This window comes from Coturnix japonica, chromosome Z, assembly GCF_054131305.1.
Source record: "Coturnix japonica strain WE chromosome Z, WE-NBRP24, whole genome shotgun sequence".
In the NCBI taxonomy this organism is placed as follows: Eukaryota; Metazoa; Chordata; class Aves; order Galliformes; family Phasianidae; genus Coturnix; species Coturnix japonica.
Window position 1 is genome coordinate 66,277,299 of NC_140702.1, and position 20,268 is coordinate 66,297,566.

The 20,268-nt window shown below is 41.5% G+C and overlaps 1 protein-coding gene across 18 annotated transcripts in view; it reads right to left on the minus strand.

The window, feature by feature from the left end:
* UNC13B (unc-13 homolog B) overlaps positions 1-20,268 on the minus strand; it is a 210,299-nt gene that overhangs the window by 124,088 nt on the left and 65,943 nt on the right. For 5 of the 18 annotated variants that reach the window (XM_085528476.1, XM_085528477.1, XM_085528475.1 and 2 more), the window contains 4 exons: positions 19,311-19,533; positions 17,612-17,737; positions 4,994-5,317; positions 3,115-3,211 (listed from right to left, as the gene is read on the minus strand). In XM_085528476.1, the coding sequence (XP_085384602.1) occupies positions 3,115-3,211; positions 4,994-5,317; positions 17,612-17,737; positions 19,311-19,533 (770 nt within the window). Of the gene's footprint in view, positions 1-3,114; positions 3,212-4,993; positions 5,318-6,438; positions 15,404-17,611; positions 17,738-19,310; positions 19,534-20,268 lie in introns of those variants that run through there. The other 13 variants (XM_085528481.1, XM_085528479.1, XM_085528478.1 and 10 more) reach the window with 6 other exon arrangements.

The following is a 20,268-nucleotide window of genomic DNA, read 5'->3' on the forward strand; positions in this document are numbered from 1 at the left end:
AGCTTGAGTACTACACAATGTTTTCATATACAACTTGAAGGATTTGTAGGCATACCAGATTACAAAAGGATAGACAGCACTGAGAGGGAAAAAAAAAATCTGAAAGAACAAGTGCAAAGCTATTTACAGAATCACAGATTGTCCGGGACTGGAAGATCATCCAGTCCAGTCCCCCTGCTAGAGCATGAACACCTGCACCAGGTCACATAGGAATGCATCCAGGTGGGTTTTGAATGTCTCCATAGAAGGAGACCCCACAACCTCCCTGGGCAGCCTGTTCCAGTGTTCTGTCATGCTAACTATGAAGAAGTTTCTTCTCATGTTTATGTTATTTACAGATCAAGTCCAACACAGATATAAGCTAGGGAACAACTGACAAAGCCCTTCTTCAAGAGGGATCTCAGCTCTAGAAAGGGTAAGAGGCTAAGTATGCATCAGCAGTGTTAGTCTGTGACAAAGAGCACCAGAGCAGTATGTGATGTACTGGGATATCAGGATCACAGCCTGGACCACAAAGTCATCCTTGTTCCATAATGCATACAAAGCTGGCTCTCAGCTGGGTTTCTACATTTACCTTCAGAAAGAAAAATGGAAGAAAAAAATACAAGGGCTGATTAAAGACGGTCTAAACAAATGACAAGAAAAGGCTGAAAGAGTCCTTTACCAAACACAAGGTGAGCAAATACAGTTTGGTTCTCTCACTGGAGCAGCTTTTCACTATTGCAGAGGACTGGAATCTGTTCTGCTCCTTTACTACTTATCCTACTCATGAAAAATGGATTTATATGGAGAAAGCACGATCTATAGCAGAGGTTAGGAAAAATCTTTGCATGGTAAAGGCAGCTAAAGCCTTGAGCAAGCTGCTGGAATGCTTCAGTACTTCTGGTTCAGTGAAAGCTTAGATCAATAGTGTTTAGGAGCAGTCAACACAAAGCGAATGTAGACATTTTTCTGTCATAACTAAAACAGAGTTTCTGCTAACAGTAACCTCAAAGCATGTGTTACTTTAACTTCAGCAGGAATACAAACTTTTGACTGATGCTGAGCTGCCCCATGGATCCTGTACTCACTCAGACAAGAAGATAACCAGGGAGAGGTGTGACTGAATCTCCCATCCTTTCCAGTACACTTGTGCATTTTTTTTGCTCTGGCACAGAACTAAAATATTTTGCCTGCATGATCAACAAAACAATGAAAAGTTCTCTTTTTTCATGGATGCTATAGGTAGTCTTAAATTTCAGTGTCACACTGACCATTCTGAACTAAACTCACTCAGAAGTAACTAAACACAGTAACTGTCAGACGGGAAAGAATTCACAGTCCAGATAAGCCAAGGGAAAAGCCATATCTTCTACAGCACTTCCAATACTTTCCCAAACAAAAACCTTGCCTTACCTAAAATCTGCAAAATATCCAATACAGAAATTGTTCTGCCTTTGACAGATGTATACTGTAACATTATTTGTTACAAAAGCAAATCAAGACAAAAATCAACGTGAAAAACTAGTTTTTCTAAATGTATTACATTAGCTCTGCACTTTGGGTAGTAGGCAATAGTTTATCATCTACAGAACACGAACACACCATATGTTCTCTTTCAGTAAGCATACAGATAGATAAAAGCAAAAGATATTTATTAATAAAAACGACACAAAACTTTTGAGGGATTAATTGCTATTTTCTAAAACAAGAGTGTTTATACTGTTCAAGAAAATGTCGCAACCTTTTCCTTTTGACTTCCCAAACCAAGATTATTTATTTTTACATGCTGCTTTCATGAGATGGAAATACTAAGAGTTATTATACACCCACTTTCAGTTAGTATATATAAAAATATTTGATGTAAAACTTCCCAAAGAACATTTTCACACGGCAAATAATACAGATAACTCCCACTAAGCTAACAAGCGATCCTCAAGTTGCCTTGAGAAACAGCCTTCTTTCTCAGATGTTCATTATGAATCCTGTAGCCCAGCCTGCTGGCAGCATTCTGCCCAGCACAGCTGGCAATGAAGCACAGAAAAAGTTAGATTTCATCAAAAAATCTCCAATGAACACCTTGAGACCTGACTACGAATTGCAGCCACTGCCATCAGACCAGCCTGATGTGTTAGTTCTACAAAAAACAGGTCACGTATCCCACCTCTTTCATGATTTTGTTGCTCTTTTGTATAAGTTCTAATTAAAAAAAAGTTTAACAAGTAGCTTTTTTTTACCTATACACATTAATTATGTCACATATTTTATAAGGGCTGTTCCAAAAGTAATGCCTCCTGTCTTATTATGACAGCAGTCCCCAGTGTCAGAGGCAGATGGTGGCGGTTGGGCAGTAGAGGTTGACCCTTCCCACCAGCGTTCCATTCCATTTTGATGCTGTGCTACAGATGTGGCAGCAGAGAGATGTCGTGACATAATGGCCTCTGACATGAGGGTGTGTATGAAAAATGGGTGTCACTGAATTCCATCATGTGGAAAAAAATGGCACCCAATGACACCCATGGACACTTGCTGAACATTTGTGGAGATCAATCAGCGGATGTGAGCACAATGAGGCTGTGGAGGGTGGGATTTCAGCAGCGGTAGCAGCAACAGTGGGTCACCTCTGCTGGTGCAGCTTGCAGGCTCATATTCATCACTGGTGAAAAGGCATAGTTAATGGCAGTGACTGAGCTGAAAAAGAGTGTTCCATAGCAGAAAATCTGCTGTTTGTATTAGTTGCAGTTTCCATGGAAATAATTAGGAAGCATTACTTTCAGAGCAACCTTTGCAGATGTGGCCCTAGACAATTCCTCTTCACTCAGTGCAGCCCAGGCAGGCCAAAAGGCTGAACACCCATGACTTAGCCCAAACCTTTTTATTATCACTGTTCGCAAGTTCTGTGCTAACTTCTGCATCTTTTCTGATAATTCACCTCTAGTTCCAAACAAAGACATCAAACTGGTGGTAGAATTAAATAGCTCTCACACTATCAAATCACACTATAGTCCTGTACAATATTTGAGATTTTGTCTGCAAAACATCCGAATCGGAACAGGAAAAAAGAAATGAAACCTTTATCTGCAGATCTAAAACACTGGGAGGACAGAGAAGGTGTGAAGCAATTCTCCATCCTACCTCTTGAAGCTGCATTCGAACTTTGTTAATGGCTCGAATCCAACGGGCTCTTGCTGGAGAAAACGGTGGTGGTTCATTGTCACTGTCACCGTGGTACCTTAACAAGAAACAAAATCATTACATGGCAAATACTCATCTGTAACATTAAAGATCCAGCAGGACGCAGTGCAATTGCAGCTTCATCTCCAGAAGCTGAAATAACCAACAGGCTCTCAGCAAACACAGCTATGCACATGCTATGGGAAGTGAGAGGCTAAAGGAGAGATTTCCTTACATACAACAGGTTTCTGTACATAAAAGAGCTGCACTGGAAGCTGATGAGTTGGAAGATATAACCCTGGTAGAAAATCCATGCAGATAAAAAGCTTAGTTTAAAACATTTTCATTATTAAACATAGCCCCAGGAGACAGATGTCATTGGTCAGAACATCAGGAAACCAGTCCAAGATACCTGACCAAACCTATTCAGCAAATGGGTATCATAACTGCATGCAGAGAAGCAGATGAAAGATTTGCCATCCTCCAGCCTGTTGCAGGTCCCTTCTAACAACTGTCTCTTTCCATTCAAACTCCACTGCTACAAATTTACAAACCCTTTTCCATGGAAAGGAGGGCAACAAGGCTCTATTTTTTTTCCCTTAATGTCCACACCTTTCTCACTGTGCTCTTTCCTGCAGTTTCTGGAGAGATCATATGCAGCTGGCAGCAGTGTGCCCCACCTTATACTTTATATTCCCCTCACTCGTACAATGGACCTTTGATTGCATCCCTTCCTTTGTATTCTGCTGTGGCATCAAAATCACTTTCAGATGGATCTGGCGCGGTTGGCAGTATAAAAACCATGTTTGATAGCAACAAGCACCCATGCTACACATTTAGCCCAGGTGCAACTCCAGAGATTGCAGTTCAAAGCTAAATTCCATGAAGACAGCAAAGTGCTGCCACAGTGGAGAGAAAGGAACCTAGTGATGCAGTAATATCTAAACTAGATGCCTAAATTAGCTTGTAACCCTCCATGTAATCAAATATAGGCCAGCCATTCTGGGACAAGTCTCCTGCTGCTCTGTAATAAGAAGAAAGTGAGTCAGAGTTTAGAAACAGCTCAACACTTTTTATAGCCTTGTTTTCTTTTTTAAAACTTTAGTGTAAGAGTTGCCTACACATGAATTGCTGTGGTTAATTCTCTCACATAAGCTCAGAAACACCAGTTTAATTGTACTCTCCATACAGCATTCTCCAAAGGACACAGGTAGGCAGACATCTTTCCATGGATCTCGTTCCAATGACTTAATTATCTCAAGAAAAAAAAAACAATCTGTTTGAAAGGTAAGCAGTGGGATCTGGAATTCCTGTAAAACCTGCAGATAGCCTAGAGCTCTTCCAAACGTAACTGAAATGTTTCTGTGGGCTCCCTTCAATACTGTCAACAGCTTGTAAAATGAAAGGACAAGAAAAGCCAGTACAATGAGTCACAGCAACACATCGATTCATACAGTAAGTCTACAATCTACACAAGCAGTAACCAGCTGTGGTTGCTTACTACACAAGAAGGAGTGCAGCTCAAACCATCATTAGATTTAGTTCTTGGTTTTAAACACATATGAGCAACAGAAGTAGCTATCCATGGGCTAGACTACATTTATCAAACAAAACAGAAAATACAGCAAATGAGTTCCATTAGCAGGAACACAGAAAACACAGCTTAATTTTAGTCTCACAGATAACTAGTCTTACATGTAACGATGTTTACAGATCAGCAACATCAAGCTTGTTGTAGGACTGCAAGACCAATGTACATAATTTCATCCATGAAACAACAAAGAGAGGAAACTTCTTTGCATTAGTTGAAAAGATCTCAATAACAGAGCATTTCACCTACCTCACTTGGGCTGCCACATCAACATCCTTGGACTTGTCAAATTCCAGGGGTAACTTAGCTGTAGAGTGATCTGCATGCTTCTCCTCTGCCTCAGAGATCTCCTCCTCTCCTTTGCTTCGAGGCTCCTCTTGCTCCCTGAGCCACGTCTGACTATCCTTATGGTAGCTGACCAAACTGTGGTGGGAATAATTCAACTCTCGTTCCTGATGATCATCATCTTGCTCAGAGCCATGGGCACTTTCATGGGAATGATCCAGCTCACTCAGATGAGAGCTTCCCTGGCTGACATTACAAGAAGAGCCATATCTACTACTGCCAGCAGGACTACGAGAGAATAAGAAAGTCCATCAGATGAAGCAAGACATGTTATGAAGTCACATCTAACAATCATGTTCCCTGAACTAAGTCTAGACTTCTGAGCTTCAAAACTTTGGTAGGCAACAGAATTACTTCATACACAGCCCACCAGGATATGGGCCCTATGTGTTATGGAGTTACAATACACTTTTAGAACCGGTTATTTACTTTTTCACCCTCTGTCAGCTAGAAACAGACAGTGAAGGTATTCTAATAGCCACGGATGATTTAGAATGGAAACGTGGAAATTCAGAGAGGAAGTGCCTGTCTGCTACAGCTTCATTTCAGCTTTAAAATGGCCACTTAAGTTGTTAATAAGAAATTTGTTTCTATAAACTTTGTTTATATTTAAGCAAATTATGCACTTATAGTAAAATACATTGAAATCAAGATTAAGGTGAAGACCATTAACTTAAAATGCTCTACAAAAGTGGAGCAATTATTCACATAGGGAAGAATCCCAGTAAATTTTTCTCAAGAATTTCATTTATGGAAAAGCACCACAAAAGGGGTGTGATCTCCATGACTCAAGACACCACTTCCAGGACTGAATCCCCAGAATCCTCACACAAATCACAGTGGATGCAAATTTCCAAATTTCTCATGCAGTCAGGAAAACGATGGCTCAGACACAGTAAATATCCCAGTAAGAGAATTAAACAGCAGCACTGTTCCTCTCACTTGCACCATCAGGAGAATAGGAAGCCAGACAGGAAGTGCTGGGAGTGCAGTGGAGCAACTGTCGGATCAGATGCACAATCACTTCCTCTTACACCACCCACAGATGCACATTTTTTAAGCCTCTGCTTTGATTTCTGATGGTGTTTGTTACTTAAAACGGACAAGTCTAAATACAGACTCATGAAATACAGGTGTTTTCCTTAAGTAGCTTCCCTGACTGCATGAAATAACCTTTGCAGAGATTTTAGGAAGAAGTATTAGAATACCTTCACTTACACCTCTGAAAATGCTTTAAGAGCTTCAGTAATGTAAAATGAATCTACTTGGTTCTGCAATATGTTAGCAGATAGTTCAATTTCTCTCTAAAAATCTTTACCTTGAATTTTCAATCCTTTGAATATATCTACTGTTGTTTTGGTTTTTTTTAAGCAAACAGAAAATAACCTCAAAACAAGAATGCAGAGTGACTGTATATATTCAATTAAAACATAACAAATTAAACTTCTGAAAGACTCATGAAGTTAGCACTAAGACATCTCATTCAGTGTGACAAAGTGTAAGAACATGCAAAATCCAATAACACAGACAAAAAAGAGTGGAAAAATGATTAGAGAATCATGTAAGAGCTTCAGCAGTATCAGAGAGTGTGGTTTACCACATCTCCTGCAACAGCTATCAGTGATACTACAAACACTTAACAAATACAGATGATCTAACATCAGACACTAAGGTCAGTATCTACTGCTGCACTACTGCATTATAAATGGTCAAACAGCTGAAGCCATTTATAACTCGTTTGTAACTAGCCTTTTCTCATTCAGCTGTTCCACACTAGTCAGGTCTGCAGGCTGTGTGCTAGGTTGAAGTGCTACTCCATGAGGAGCAGAGTCAAGCTCAGTTTCTTTCACTTCAGGCTGGTCTTGTACAGACTTATCGGCTTGATCTTCCTGTAATTCACTTGAAATCACGTTCTGCTGATCTTCAGGCACTTCATCAAGCCCCCCTCCAAGCTCTTTGTTGGATGTATCACCAACAGTGCTTGCACCAGATGGTTCTTCAGAAAGTTCATTGTCTACAGTGTCAGGCTGCCTTGAAGATAAGTTTACTTCTATATTTGCATCAGTCAGTTGATCTGAGACTGCAGATTTTGAGCATTCATCTGAACTGACTGTTCCTAACACCTTGTCATCTGGTTTTGACAAAGCCTGTGGTGGTGGTACATGTGGTTCCTTTTTGGCAGAGGTCTCCCTGTTGTCTTTATGCCAGGGAAAGGAGAAATCTATTTTTTTCCCAAACACGGCTCCTTGGGCACTATCTGGCTTACTCACCTTCTCTTCACTGCCTCCTTCAAACAGAGTGGAAGAAAGTTTCTTAAAGCTGGACATGAGGCCCTGATCTGCCCCTCCTCTATTAACAGAAGGTGGCTGCTGAGAGAAGAAAGACCCGAATGGCCTGCCACTATCAGTGGATGACATGAAGCTGAATTTTGGTAAACTGGGCATGCTCGGAATTTCAAAGACTGTTTTACTGCTGTTTGCATCTGAAGGACCACTACTAGGCTTACCCTCTTTCTGCAAGTCACCTACAGAAGGGATTTCTTCCAAGTGTATCTCATTAACTGGCAGACGTTTCTCTTGTTCAGCAGTTTGCTGTTGTACCTCACTTGTTTTCTCTTCATTCAGAGGGGGCAGATGAACACTGGGCTCATCAGCTGGAGCTATGGGTTCTCTACTGCTACTGCTGTTCATGCTTGGCTGATCAATACCATCACTAGTCTGGTTCTCCATAACAGGTTCTGATTCAGCTGTAGCACACTCACTCAACTGGGGAAGGTTTGTGTCTGTCCCATTAAGCAAGGCTTCAGTTTCCATTTCAGACCCACCACTAGATCCAGTATGAAGGAAGTCAACAGCTGCTTTTTCTGTAGAACCTTGTTCCTGCACTGTGTGTGAAGACACATCTAGTTGGCATGGATTTACATCAGACTGTTCAGTGGCCACAGTCTGCTCTGTATCAACTGCATGACTGGAATCAGATGCCTGTGATTTAGCATCTATCATTTCAGAGGGCTGTGCATCACCAGCCAGCTGCGGAGCCTCCAGGTCTTGATTTTCACTAGAAACTACTGTTTCTGGAGTGATCCTCAAGGATTCCTCTTTACAGCTTTCTGAGTTCTTATTTTCTTCCTTTTCTTTTTTCGAGGAAGATTCTTCCGTAGAGTTTTCTTCTGAAGCAGGCAATGCATCCTGCTTCTGAGTGCTCACAGCATCTCTCTTAGGCTCTTTGGCTGCAGTTGTATCTTCTGCCTTCCTAGAGTCTTTTGCTGGAACAGACTCAATAATGTCTTTCATTCTATTGCCTTGAGGTTTAGGAGTGGATTGTGGAGGCACCTCTTTTGGAGATTCTTTTGGGCCTTTAAAGATGCCAAAAAGATCATTTGTGAAAGTTGGTGCTGGGGCACTTGGGAGGGAAGAGAAACCAAAGAAAGAGGAGCTTTTTTTCTGTGCAGGAGGAGGTGCAGCAGCTTGAGGCTGGGAAAAGAAACCAGAAAACGTTTTGGGTGGTTTCATTTTTGTCATGAAACTTGAAAAAATTTCTACTGAAGAATCCAGAACTGACTTATCGCCCTCAGGTTCCTTAGGTTTGTTTTGCAAATCAGAGGTCTCTGGTCTTTTAGAAGTAGAGTGCAGCTCTTGTGCCTGTTGTAACCTGTCTCCAGGAGTTTGCTTGGGTAATTCATACTTTGGCAACTCAGGTTGCACACATACTTCTTCAGGGGCCGCTTCATTTTTTATGTCACTTGTACTATTTGAGTCTTTTATATCCAAGGAATCCATTTTGTCATTTACGGCTGGACTACCATCTTTACTTTCAGAAATCTGATCTTCTGAATATGACTCTTCTTTATCAACAGGTAATGCAACAGTGTCTGTCTTCCCTGCATTACCCAGAGCACATTCTTCTGCCCCTAAGGAAACAGTCTGCTCGCCCTGGGAATGCTCCTGCACTCTGGGAGTCTGACAGCAAGGATCAGAAGGAGCTGAATTAATGACAGCAGTGTCATCAGTTTGTGGAAGCTTTTTAAAGTTGCTTTCTTCAGCTACCTCAGCAACACTTTCTGTGTTTTCCACAGACATTTCTGGTTTATTTTCGGTCATAGTGACATTATTAAACATTTTTTTGCCAGTCACTGATGCGATAATATCATCTACTTCTTTCTTACTGTCTGCATCTCGTTGCCTGGAAGTCCTGATACCAGAGTCAGTGGAAATACTTTGCTTCATAGATGGCTTAGTATTTACTGGTTTAGCTGGTTTTGCATTAGATTCCTGTTTTGGTGCAGTTTGTGGCTTTTCATCCAAAAACGATGTCAAACTGAAGAAACCAAAACTAGTACTTCTTTGAGGTGTGGTCTTCTCAGCAGCTGGACCGCTGGAAAAGAAGGAAGGCAGACGAAACAGTCCCTCTGTTTCTTGCTGCTTTGCACCAGCAGGAGCAGCAGTGGGTGCTGAAGGCTTGGGTTCATCTGATCCAGTGAAGAATGAGAATATGCTTCTACTGGCTGGCTGTGCTGGCTGTGATTTCGTAGCAGTGATATCAGAAAAGCTGAATGGTAAACTGAATCCTGATTCTTTAGGAGTCTGATCTGGCTTTGGTTTTGTCTGATTAACCGTGCCACCTACACCACTTCCTCCTTGCTGCTTTGGTGGAGCTGTGGGCACACTGCTCTGCTGCACAGTTGATTGTGTCAGCTGGCTTATTTTGGCACCTACAGCATCTCCAGGAGGTACTGTCTTATTCTCATGAGAACCCTCCTTGGCTTTTCTGTTATGGCTGTCAGAGATCTGCTTGTCCACACCTTTTGTTCCCATTCCTTCCTTAGTAGTGGAGGACAGACACGGCATACTGGCACTCTGGTGACCACCTGACTTTTCAGGTTTTTGACTCGACTCTGCCGCAGTTCTGCTATGGGTTTTTGGCAGAGTTGCAGCACTTGGGGCTGGTTGAGAAGACACAGCTTCCACTTTGAAGAGATCTCCAAGGGATCCAAACAACGATGAGATGCCAGAAGCTTCCTTCTGTTCTGGGTGCGTTGCCTTTTCTGGTTTATCATTTTGACTTCTTTCCAGATTTGGAGATGGCTGTGGTTCTTTGCTTACTTGTGTTTTGAAGAAGTCAAAAAATCCAGAAGTTTGGGGCTTGTTGGTTGTTGAGCTCGCAGGAGAATCTTCTCCAAGACTGAACAGTTTCAGAGCACTTTTAAATAATGTTTCCTCAGGCTCAGGGGCTGGGTGGCTCTGATTTGGCTGTGACTGACTGGATTCATTAATAGTTGCATGCCGTTCAAGATGCCTGGAAGCCAGCTTTGCTTTAACAGGTCGTTCTTCTCTTACGGGCTTGCCATCTGGAGCAGTTTGGCTCAGTTGAGAAGGAGATTTTGTTAATCCTATTTTTTTAACATGGATGTTTTCATTCTGATTTAATTCCAACTTTTCATTTCTAGCAGCTTCTTTATAAAGTTCTGATGAAGTATTTCTTCTCAGTTCTGATGTAATGGGAAACTTTTGCCCTGCCTGTGCCTCATCTGATTTCCTGTTTGATAGAAGTGGTAAAACATCAGGTTTGCTTTCAGGTGATTTTGACTGTGTGTCTGTTCTCTTTAAGGAAGAATCCGCAGCTGTCTCAGAGTCGGGTCCTGAAGACTTTCCAATCAATCCACCCAATGCAGAAAATAAAGAGGTAACTTTGTTCACTGGTGTTTTCCTATCTTCTTCACTCTTCTTTGCTTCTGCTACTTGTTCAGTAGTTGCCACTGTTTCTTCAGCTTTAGGAGAAGACTGAAACAGATGGAAACCAAAGAATCCTGATGAACCACCACCAGCAGTCACTGCAGGGGCAGCATTATCCAATTCCTTGGTGTGAATGTCCTTACTTAATGATTTGTCGGAAGCCCCTCTGGAATGTGTTCTAAGATCAAGGGTTAATGGTATTTCCTCTGAAGAATTCCGGGTTTCCTTGTCAGGCCTAAAATCAACTTTGAGTTTTTGAAGTTTGTAACCTGAGAAGTCCAGTGGCTGGTCTCTCTGAGAATAAATGGACTCTTCAAACATCTGTGAGAACGTCTCCAAATTCATGTTCATTAACTGATCACTCCTCTGCAAAGCTACTGACAAATCCAGAGGTTTATTCATTGTATAATCATCTAAGCACTCTTCTTCAGCAAACCAAAACAGCTCATCTTCGCTGCCAAGAGGGACTTTAAAACCACAAACAGCAACTGTGTTGTCTTCCAGCACAGCTCTTGGAAGGGCACCCATCTGAAAATTATAATCCCAGTAGTCTGGGTAAGAATACGTTTCAGGAGCACAAACGTAGACATACTGCCCAGTGGGATCAGTAAGCAGTGAATACACATACTGGCTATCACTGTACATGTAGTACCCACAATCACCATCTTCAGATGGCCACCATACACCCTGCTCGAGCATCATCAGCCACTCTTGATATTCTTGGCTATAGGATGAGTACATAAAATTCTCATCTATACTTAATGTCTCTTGGTCAATTAGAGTCCACATGGTTCCATCACAGCCAGAGGAGTAGCTTAAATCCATGGGCAGCTCTTCAAAAGAATAGCTGCTGTCTCTCTCAAGCGGTGGAAAGTTACTATAATTTTCATTGACAGAATTAGTAGTCCATGCATCATTTTCTTCTGAATAAACATCTTGAAACGTTAAGTGGTCAAATGACTCATATGACATCGTACTTAAATCCAAACTCTGTACATCGAAATTGGCATTACTCTGCCAATCCATCACATTTGCATTTCCATCCTTTTTACAGAGATTCACTACCACATCATTTTCAGGCCAGTCCAAGAACTGAGGGGGAAGAACAGAGTTCTGATTTAATACGTAGTAAACCGGCAGTGCTATCTGATGAGAGTCTACAAGTTCCCCCACTTCGTATTCCCATTCAAAGCTAGAATGGCTTCTCGTTTCCTGATATGCTGAGCATTGCTCCGTAAGACTGTGTTTTTTGTTTGTCAAATTAAGAAACTCATTGGATCCTTTGTTGAATACAGTTGGAAAATTTTTAGATTCTGTATCCTGATGAGGGACATGCCTATTGCTTACTGACTTTCCAGATAAGTCCTGTACTTTGGCTTCAGGATTTAGGGCAACAGGGAACACAGATCGCTCAGCTGTGTTGTTTACATTTGTGCCAGTCAGGTAGTCAGTAGCTGTGGAAGATTCCATCATTTTCACATTATCTGGTTTCTCCTTTGGTTTGGGCAGGATGTTTTTCAAGAAGCTAGAAGACTCCTGCTTTTCTGCAGTGCTGCTCTGAGTTTCAGAAGCTATTGCTGAGTCAACGGGTTTTTTCTCTGAGCTAGAATCCTCACTTCTATCAAAAAGCTTCAGGAAACCTAAAGAGTTTGATTTCACCTTATCTTGCTTACATTCAGACACATTTTCATTTGAAGCAAATTTAAATAAGCCAGAAAATAATCCAGAACTGCTTTTTTGGCCATCATTCTCACTTTTCACAATCAACTCTTCAGTACTGGCTGTGTTTTCATTGGAAGAAATATGAAGAAATCCAGAAAGAAAACCCGGTGTGTTCTTCTTCTGCTTATCATCTGTATTTGCAGCTTCTGCCACTCTGTCTGAAGAGATGGATTCAGCTGAGCTGTGATTTAAGTCAGCACTTACTCCTTCTCTAGGTGAACCTCCTTTTAAATTTCTAGGTTCTTCTCGAGCGCTCTTAGTTCTCTGCAGCTCTCCTGTGACCTTACAGGTCACAGAGGCATTTTCCTGATGCTTATTTCTGTTTACTTGGGCACTAGATTCTTTATTAATGTATTTTCTTTGCATAAATTCTTCCTTATGCTCTGATAAATTTGGAACAGAGCTAGATTTCAATGAAACAGCCTCTTGCGAATTACTGCTTTTGGGTTCAAGCAAAGAAGTATCTCCAGAACTCTGATGACCTGTTTGGTCCTTGGAAGTTGCTAGATTTTCTGCAGAGGAGAACTTAAATAATGAAGGAATAATGCTGCTTTTCTCCTTTGTATGTTCCTTCTTGTCTGAAGAACTCAACCCACTGAAAAAAGGAAGTTTCTTGGTAAAAGGAAACGAGTGTTCTTCACTTGAACTGTTTTGTCTTACATCTTCCTCAGACCTGTGGCCTTTAGAAAGCCCAGACACATTTTCTTTCTGCCCTGGTTCAGCAGAAGTAAGCAACAACTGACTGAAAGACTTTTTGAGTGGGCTAAAAAAGCTTTCAGATGCTGTACCCTGATCTTGAGGCTCTGGAGGAAGTTCTGCTTTACCTCTATTTTGCTCCTTTCCCAGTTCATGATCTGCAGTATGCCGATTCCCTAAGTGATTTGCAGGAGGCTTCTCCCTGGCAGTGTGTGAACCCTCTTTTACAGCAGCATCTGGCTGACTTGAAACATGATGCAGTCCTGACTGCTTCTGTGCCACATCCTGCTGCTTTGGAGCCAAGAGACCATCAAAATTGGCTTTCAGACTAAAAGAACTGACTGAGTTTGTGAGCCTGCCAAAGATGGAAGACACAGAAGTACTATTTGTGTTCACTTCTGCCTCACTTCTGCTCTCACTCAGCTGTATCTCTGGAACCATATTGGCTGCCATTCGTCCAGATGACTTCTTCTCATTTCTGTTTGCCTCACCAGGTTTCACAGCATGGCTCTCCTCCTTGGCATGCTCCTCTTTTACGAGTTCTTGTTTTGGCACTTCCTTTTCAGAGAAGATCTTTAGAGGATTAAACATGCCTAGAACAGAATCCATAACTGAATGCTGGTTCTGCTGGCTGCTGGTGGTAGTTTCATGAGATTGCTGTGTGGAAGCCTTACTGTCCACCTTTGTGGTTTCTTGCTTACTGGAGTTTACATTCTGGGCTTTTTTATCACCACTTACCTGGGATGGTAGCAAAGAGTGAATGGAGAACTTAGTGTCAGCTTTACAATCTGGTGTTGTTCCAGAAGATGCACTCTCACTTTTGGCCTTACCAGAAAACACATTTGAGATTCCACCTTCAGATGAGATTCTGGCTTCTGGCTTCTCTGGAGTGGAAGAAACAAGCTTTTCAACAGAGGCTGTGAGCTGCTTTGTGCTTGACCCCACCTTTTCAGTCAAAGAGCTGAATAGGGAATTCACAGTATTCTTCACACCTGACAAGTCTGGGAGAGATTCAGATTTGCCCTTGGTACTCTCCTCTGCAGCAGGTTGTTTGGGCTGTTCAGACTTTCTGGCTCCTACTAAATTATCAGCACTACCCTGCTTCATTAACCTGTGCTGAGAGCTTTTTCTCGCCTCCGGCAGCGTAGCAAATTTGTTGATCTCTTCCTCCTTTTCAGCCAAATATTCTGAAACTGTTTCCACAAGACACTGAAGTTCATCCATCGTGTCTACATACTCCTCATTGGGTTCTTCAACAGGAGACAGTGTCAAGTCTTGCATAGAATGACCATGCTTGCTCCCTTTAGTCCTGTGTTTTTTATCACAGCTGGGCTTTAACTGGGACTCTGAATTTGCAGGGAAAGTAACAGTGAAGTCTCTCAAATGGCTGATGTCAGAATCACGCCATGTTTGTGAAAGAATAGCCAATTCTTCCGTTTCATCATCCGAAACAGGTGAGTACTGAAACTCATCAGAAGCACTGCTGTCAAATTCCTCAAGGATATCCAGGGGCACAAAAGCGTTGTCTGACAGCCCTGCATGTTTCATATCTTCGCCATTACTGAGGTGAAGTGAGCCCTCATGGTTCGCTCCATGCTTGCTCGGCAACTTGCCACTTTTGACCATTAAGCCATTTTTGTATGGACGCAGGACGGGATAAGCAGGCAACTGCTCCTTATTTTCAGAGCTGCTTGTATATTTTCCTCTTCTATCATACAATGGGAAATCATTGTTATGTTCAGAATTAGTTGCCACACCATTTAGATATATATTTTTCTCTCTAGGATACTGCAGACCTCCATTACTTTGGAGGATTATTTGTTCACTCTCTTCAAGACTGTTGTATCGCAGTTTCTTTTTCCTTCTCCTATCTATGGTATCGTACTCCTGAGGATATCTTGGGACATCTACAGATCCTGACTCCACACACACATTTTGGCAACATCTTGATTTTTCACAGTGATTGAAATTTTCCCTTTTTGAGAGAGTTTGCATCTTTTTAATGTTTGTTTCCTGCCAACTTCTACTTCTATGACTCTTTTCTAAGAATTCCTCTATTAGAAGTTTTCCTAGTTCTTCATAGTTACTCTCCTGTTCCTCTTCTCCATCTTCACAATTACTTGGAATGATTCTGACTCTGTCATTTCTAGCTAGAGATCCTTGTCTAAGGTGAAAAAAAAAAAAAGAGGGTGGGAGGGAAAGGTAAAAAGGCAGGAAAAAAAGAAAGGAAGGAAGGAAGGAAGAAAGAAAAATAAAAATAAAAATAATAATTAAAAAAAAAAGGTTTAGGAAGGACAGAAAAAAATAGCAATGAAAAACATGCATTAAATAAAATTAAAGTGAGAAACATCCAGATAGAACAAAACTGAAAACCTGCCAATCAAACTGATAAAAAAAGCAGTATGGGTTATGATATTCCACAGGTTACATTTAGAAACTCCTGTTTGAGAGAGAACAGCTTTTTGTGATCAAGTAAGGGCACGCAGCCTTGGCTGTACCAGTACGCTGCTGTTACTTTATTTAGGCATGCTTAAAAAGTCACTTATTGCAGTAACAGGACTACTCTGAGATACAGTGCCCACGCACACCATTTCACTATGCTATGCATGCATTTCGGGCACTCCAGGAAGCAGACCTTGCTTTAGCAGTATTCATACAGCCCACAGGGCACTTTGTTTTCCCTGAGAGTGGTTAAAGAACAGTGAACACATGCAAGGACTCAGGAGTCACTGGACTCTCAGCAAGAGGAGAAAGGGGACAAAATGCAAACTGTGCAAACCAGCAACATAGGGAGCTCCAGCTGTGCCATCACTACTCTTTGCTACAATTGCCTTCAACTGCAGTTAATGCACTCTCTTTGAAGACACTTTGCAGTGTGGGCAAACCTAGTACCAGGCCCCCAATGTCACCTAAGAACAGCTAAGCTCAGTAGCTGAGTGACTGTATCTACTCTGGTTGTGACACCGAGCAGACTGGTGAGCAAGTGGACAGAACTCTGTGAAAAGCAAGGCCATTTATCTGGGTATCTGAGCCCCTAAGCCTATAGGTAGAGGACAGCCTGATTCCCTTCTACCTTGTGGGAGCTAGAAAGAGGCCAGGAAAGCTCATTTTCCAACATGCTGCCCAGGTGTGCACACAGCAATCATCTCCTCTCAATGAAAAATTAAGATCTGGGGGATTGCTGGTTGGTCAGAAAGCAAGGCAACATGCTGGTGATGGTTATTAGTCCACTGCCAGTCAGGATCTGCATTTCCCCATGTATGATGCATCTTAATAGGTCCAGCAGTCCATACTTGCCCATTGTGAGGGAGCAGATTAAAGCAGCCAGTTTTGCTGTCAAACCAGACAAAAATTCCTAGAAACCCAAGTATTTAATCCTTCAGATTTCTGGATTATATCCTAGCCTTAATCAGAAGGATTATGTCAATTGCTAACCAACTCAAATTCTAGAAGAAGAAAACTTTGTTTAAATTTTACAAGGAGAACTCCTGCCAGCCTACTTGGCAATGGACATGTAGAAAATGGATGTAAAAAAATCAAAACACTTATTTAAAACGCACAGCAACTTTGCTTTATGTCATTAGCTGTCAAAAACTAAGGAGCATGAATGCATGTGTGCCCTGACAACACAAGAGCAGAGTAAGAGGGGGGAAATGGCAAAGGCCGCATGGGCATTGTATGGATACTGCTAATACACCATCTTCACCTTGATAGCCTGTGTTGCCTGGAGCACCCCAGTGTAGGATGATGATGGGATAGCACTGAAAGAGAAATAGGTCATTGCATTTTCACTACTGCTGCTTTAGAGCCTCATTTCCACCAGTATTATCTAACACACTAATTGGAAAGATACTCATTACTTTAAATGAGCTCTACTCCACACTGTTTAGAACACTTACTACACTTCCGGGTTGCAGTTTTAAATCCATAATGGAAATGATTATCTCTAACAAGCTAATGAAATTGAAAAGATTCCCAGGGCCACCACAGTTACTGGATCAAGTATTTCCAAGTTTCAACTGAAAGTAATGAGTGCTACACAAACGCATGAAGAGCCATTAGCTGTAAAAGCTGAACCAATATTTGATAATTTAGGCAAGAACAAAATGATTTGTTTTTCTAACTGTGTTCCTCCCATGACGAGAGCTTCTCCAGCTGCTCTACAAAGCATTTATTTTATTAGAAAGAAAGCAACGACAAGAAGTCCAGCACTTGAGAGGAGAAAAATGACATCATCAGCCAGGCACTAAACTACTACAGATCTGAAATACAGCCAAGGCAGACAGCGAAAATCAGCCAAAATATATCACAAGACAACCTCAAGAGCAAGAACAAGGAGACAAGCACATCGGCTGCAAAGAGAGTAACCCACCTATCAGACAGATCTAGAGAGTGCCTGCTCTCTAGCGAGCACTGGCGGCTTGTCATTTGACTAGACTCAGATGTGGACTCTAGGTCAGTTCGGCCACTCACAATGGAGTCTATGCTATCATATCGCCTTGGAAGTAAACAGGGCGAGAGCAAGGAGACACGGAGGACACATGGTTACAACAAATGAACACTGCAAGTTAGCACTAAAATAAAATAAATTAAATAAATAAATATGTTTATTGATGGGGAGGACATCTGCTGTTCTCAGACTGGCTGCTGGAAGCAAAATGTTCTTGAGGTCAGACAAGAACAGCTATCACTATACTTTAGAGAAGGAGAAACAAAATACCTAACTCTCTATCAGTGGAACTTAATCATGAATTAAAGGTGGGAAAGAAGAGGTGGGTTCAGCCAAACCCAAATGTTAAAAAACAAAAACAAAAAAACAGATGTTATTACAGTCGGTTCCAATTGAAGCATTTTGGCATAGACAAAATTTCATCTAATTCAAGATGGGTTCTAGCTGAACCTTGCCTTGTCCCTTTGGATCTGCCCAGGACAGCCTTCCACAAGCTGCCATTTCCTCAGCAATCATGAACTGCAGCCTGCCAGGAACCTCATCAAGCAGCTGCCTGGTCCATGGAACACAGAGCTGACAGAGGCAAAAGGCAAACACTCTATTTTTGCAATATTCTGCTACAACTGAGTTTTTAAAATATTTAACATTCACCAAAGTGATTTTTTTTCCAGTCAGCTCTGCTTAGAAATATCTTTCAGATAAGAATGAGAATCCCATGTAGCTTCTTTAGAAAGCTTATTAGCATTTCCTACATTTTAAGATTTAATATGTAGGAAAAAATCTGGTTGAGAATATAGGAAATGCACAGGGGAACATCAGCACTAAGAGGGAATTAACCATCATCTGAGAATTGCCTTTCTGGAGTGAAAGCAATCTTAGATGAGAGAAGGCTCTTAGTTTTAATACAAACTTTATCAGTCGCGATACTTTCACATCCAATCATTCAGGAAACAAAAAAAAAATTAACAATACTTTAAAAAAAAAAAATCTGTCTTGGTATAGTTCAAACTAGAAGTGGTTCTTTGCGATGTTGAGCTACACACACATTGGCTCTTTCATAAAGCTTCAGATCGTCTTTTCAGACTCACATCTGCAGTATTTATACTACTGCAAACCAGTAGCATAGATTAGCATGGGAAAGGGAATACCTTGCTTACATTAGGTACTGAACAAATACCTGACAGGAAAGCACCAAGAATGATGTTAATTACTGTAAATGCATTTTATTGACTCATCTGCATTAAATCTCAGTAACAACTTAAAAGGCTACCATTAAACTTCAGCTTTTACCATTAAAGCCAAAAGAAGTCAGAATTCAGCCTCAGCCATAAACCAGATAGGGCTACTGAACACAGGTTCAGGCTTCAGGAAACACGAACATTCTTATCACAAGTGTTGAGGTATGAAAAATATCTTTTATGTTGCATGTAAAAACCTGCATCTCCAGCTCTAGCAGTATTTAAGAAGATACCTCTTCCTTCCACAACTAAGGCAGAAGCCACAATACGTCCCGTTCAACACCTGCATTCTTACCAACATGACCTCTGACAGCACAGCACATTCAGGTTCTGCTGTGGAAGATCAATGGGAAAAGTACAGCTGCCCAAAAGACAGCACCCACCTGATGGCCACGTGCTCCCGATAATCCGCATCGTAATTCTGCAGAGAGTCAGCACAGGAATCCCGCAAGACTCCTTGCTGCTGCAGGCGAGATGGGACAGTGAACTGGTGCACAGAGGCATTGGGCTGCGCGGTCGTGTGGTACGGAGGAGGAATGCTGTTGCTGGTCTCACTGCGATAGTCACTGTCTCGATCATCCACAGCACTGTCAGCATCTTCAAAGGCTAAGAAACAAAAGCAGTTAAGGGTACAGCTCTTTGAAGTTGCCTTGCTTGGACAGCAAAGCCCATTTTTGTTTATAAAAAGCTGCAAAAAGAGGTTGTTTCTGCAATGCTGGTTATGACCTCTAGCTCTCCCAGTGTGTACCAAGGAATTTGCCTCTATCACCTTCTGTCATATGATTTTGCTTCTCTCTGATTATGCAGAATAGGTAGAATAAGACACTTTAATATTAAAACAGAACAAAGCAACAATAAAGAAAAAAAAAAATCATCTTCAAAATTTTGAGGCTCCTCCCTGCTGCCAAAATGAACATTCAGATTTTGGGGAGCAAAGAATCTTCGAGGAGTGTATTTCCTAGAAACCAGTCCTCCTTTTTGTGATGAGAACATTTCTCAGCATCCTTAACCAGAGCTCCAGGAAATTAAAGGATGCACATCAGCCTGTTAAACTTTGCAGCCAACATTAATGATAACCTTCACAAAGCTAAAAGCTCCCTTCCCTTGAACCTTTCTCTCTGGAGAATTTCTCCTTGATCATCCTTCAGAAAAAGAGAACACTGTTACAGAGAGGAAAAATTTCAAAAACATAATATTGATGTATTGCTGGGTTTGGCTGTGCAGAACATAAAGCTATCTTAGCAAGCTTAGGCAAAATACACATACACATGCCACATCAGTGGGGTGCACCATCACCATGCTTGATAGAAAGGAAAACAAACACCAGCCATTATTCACTCC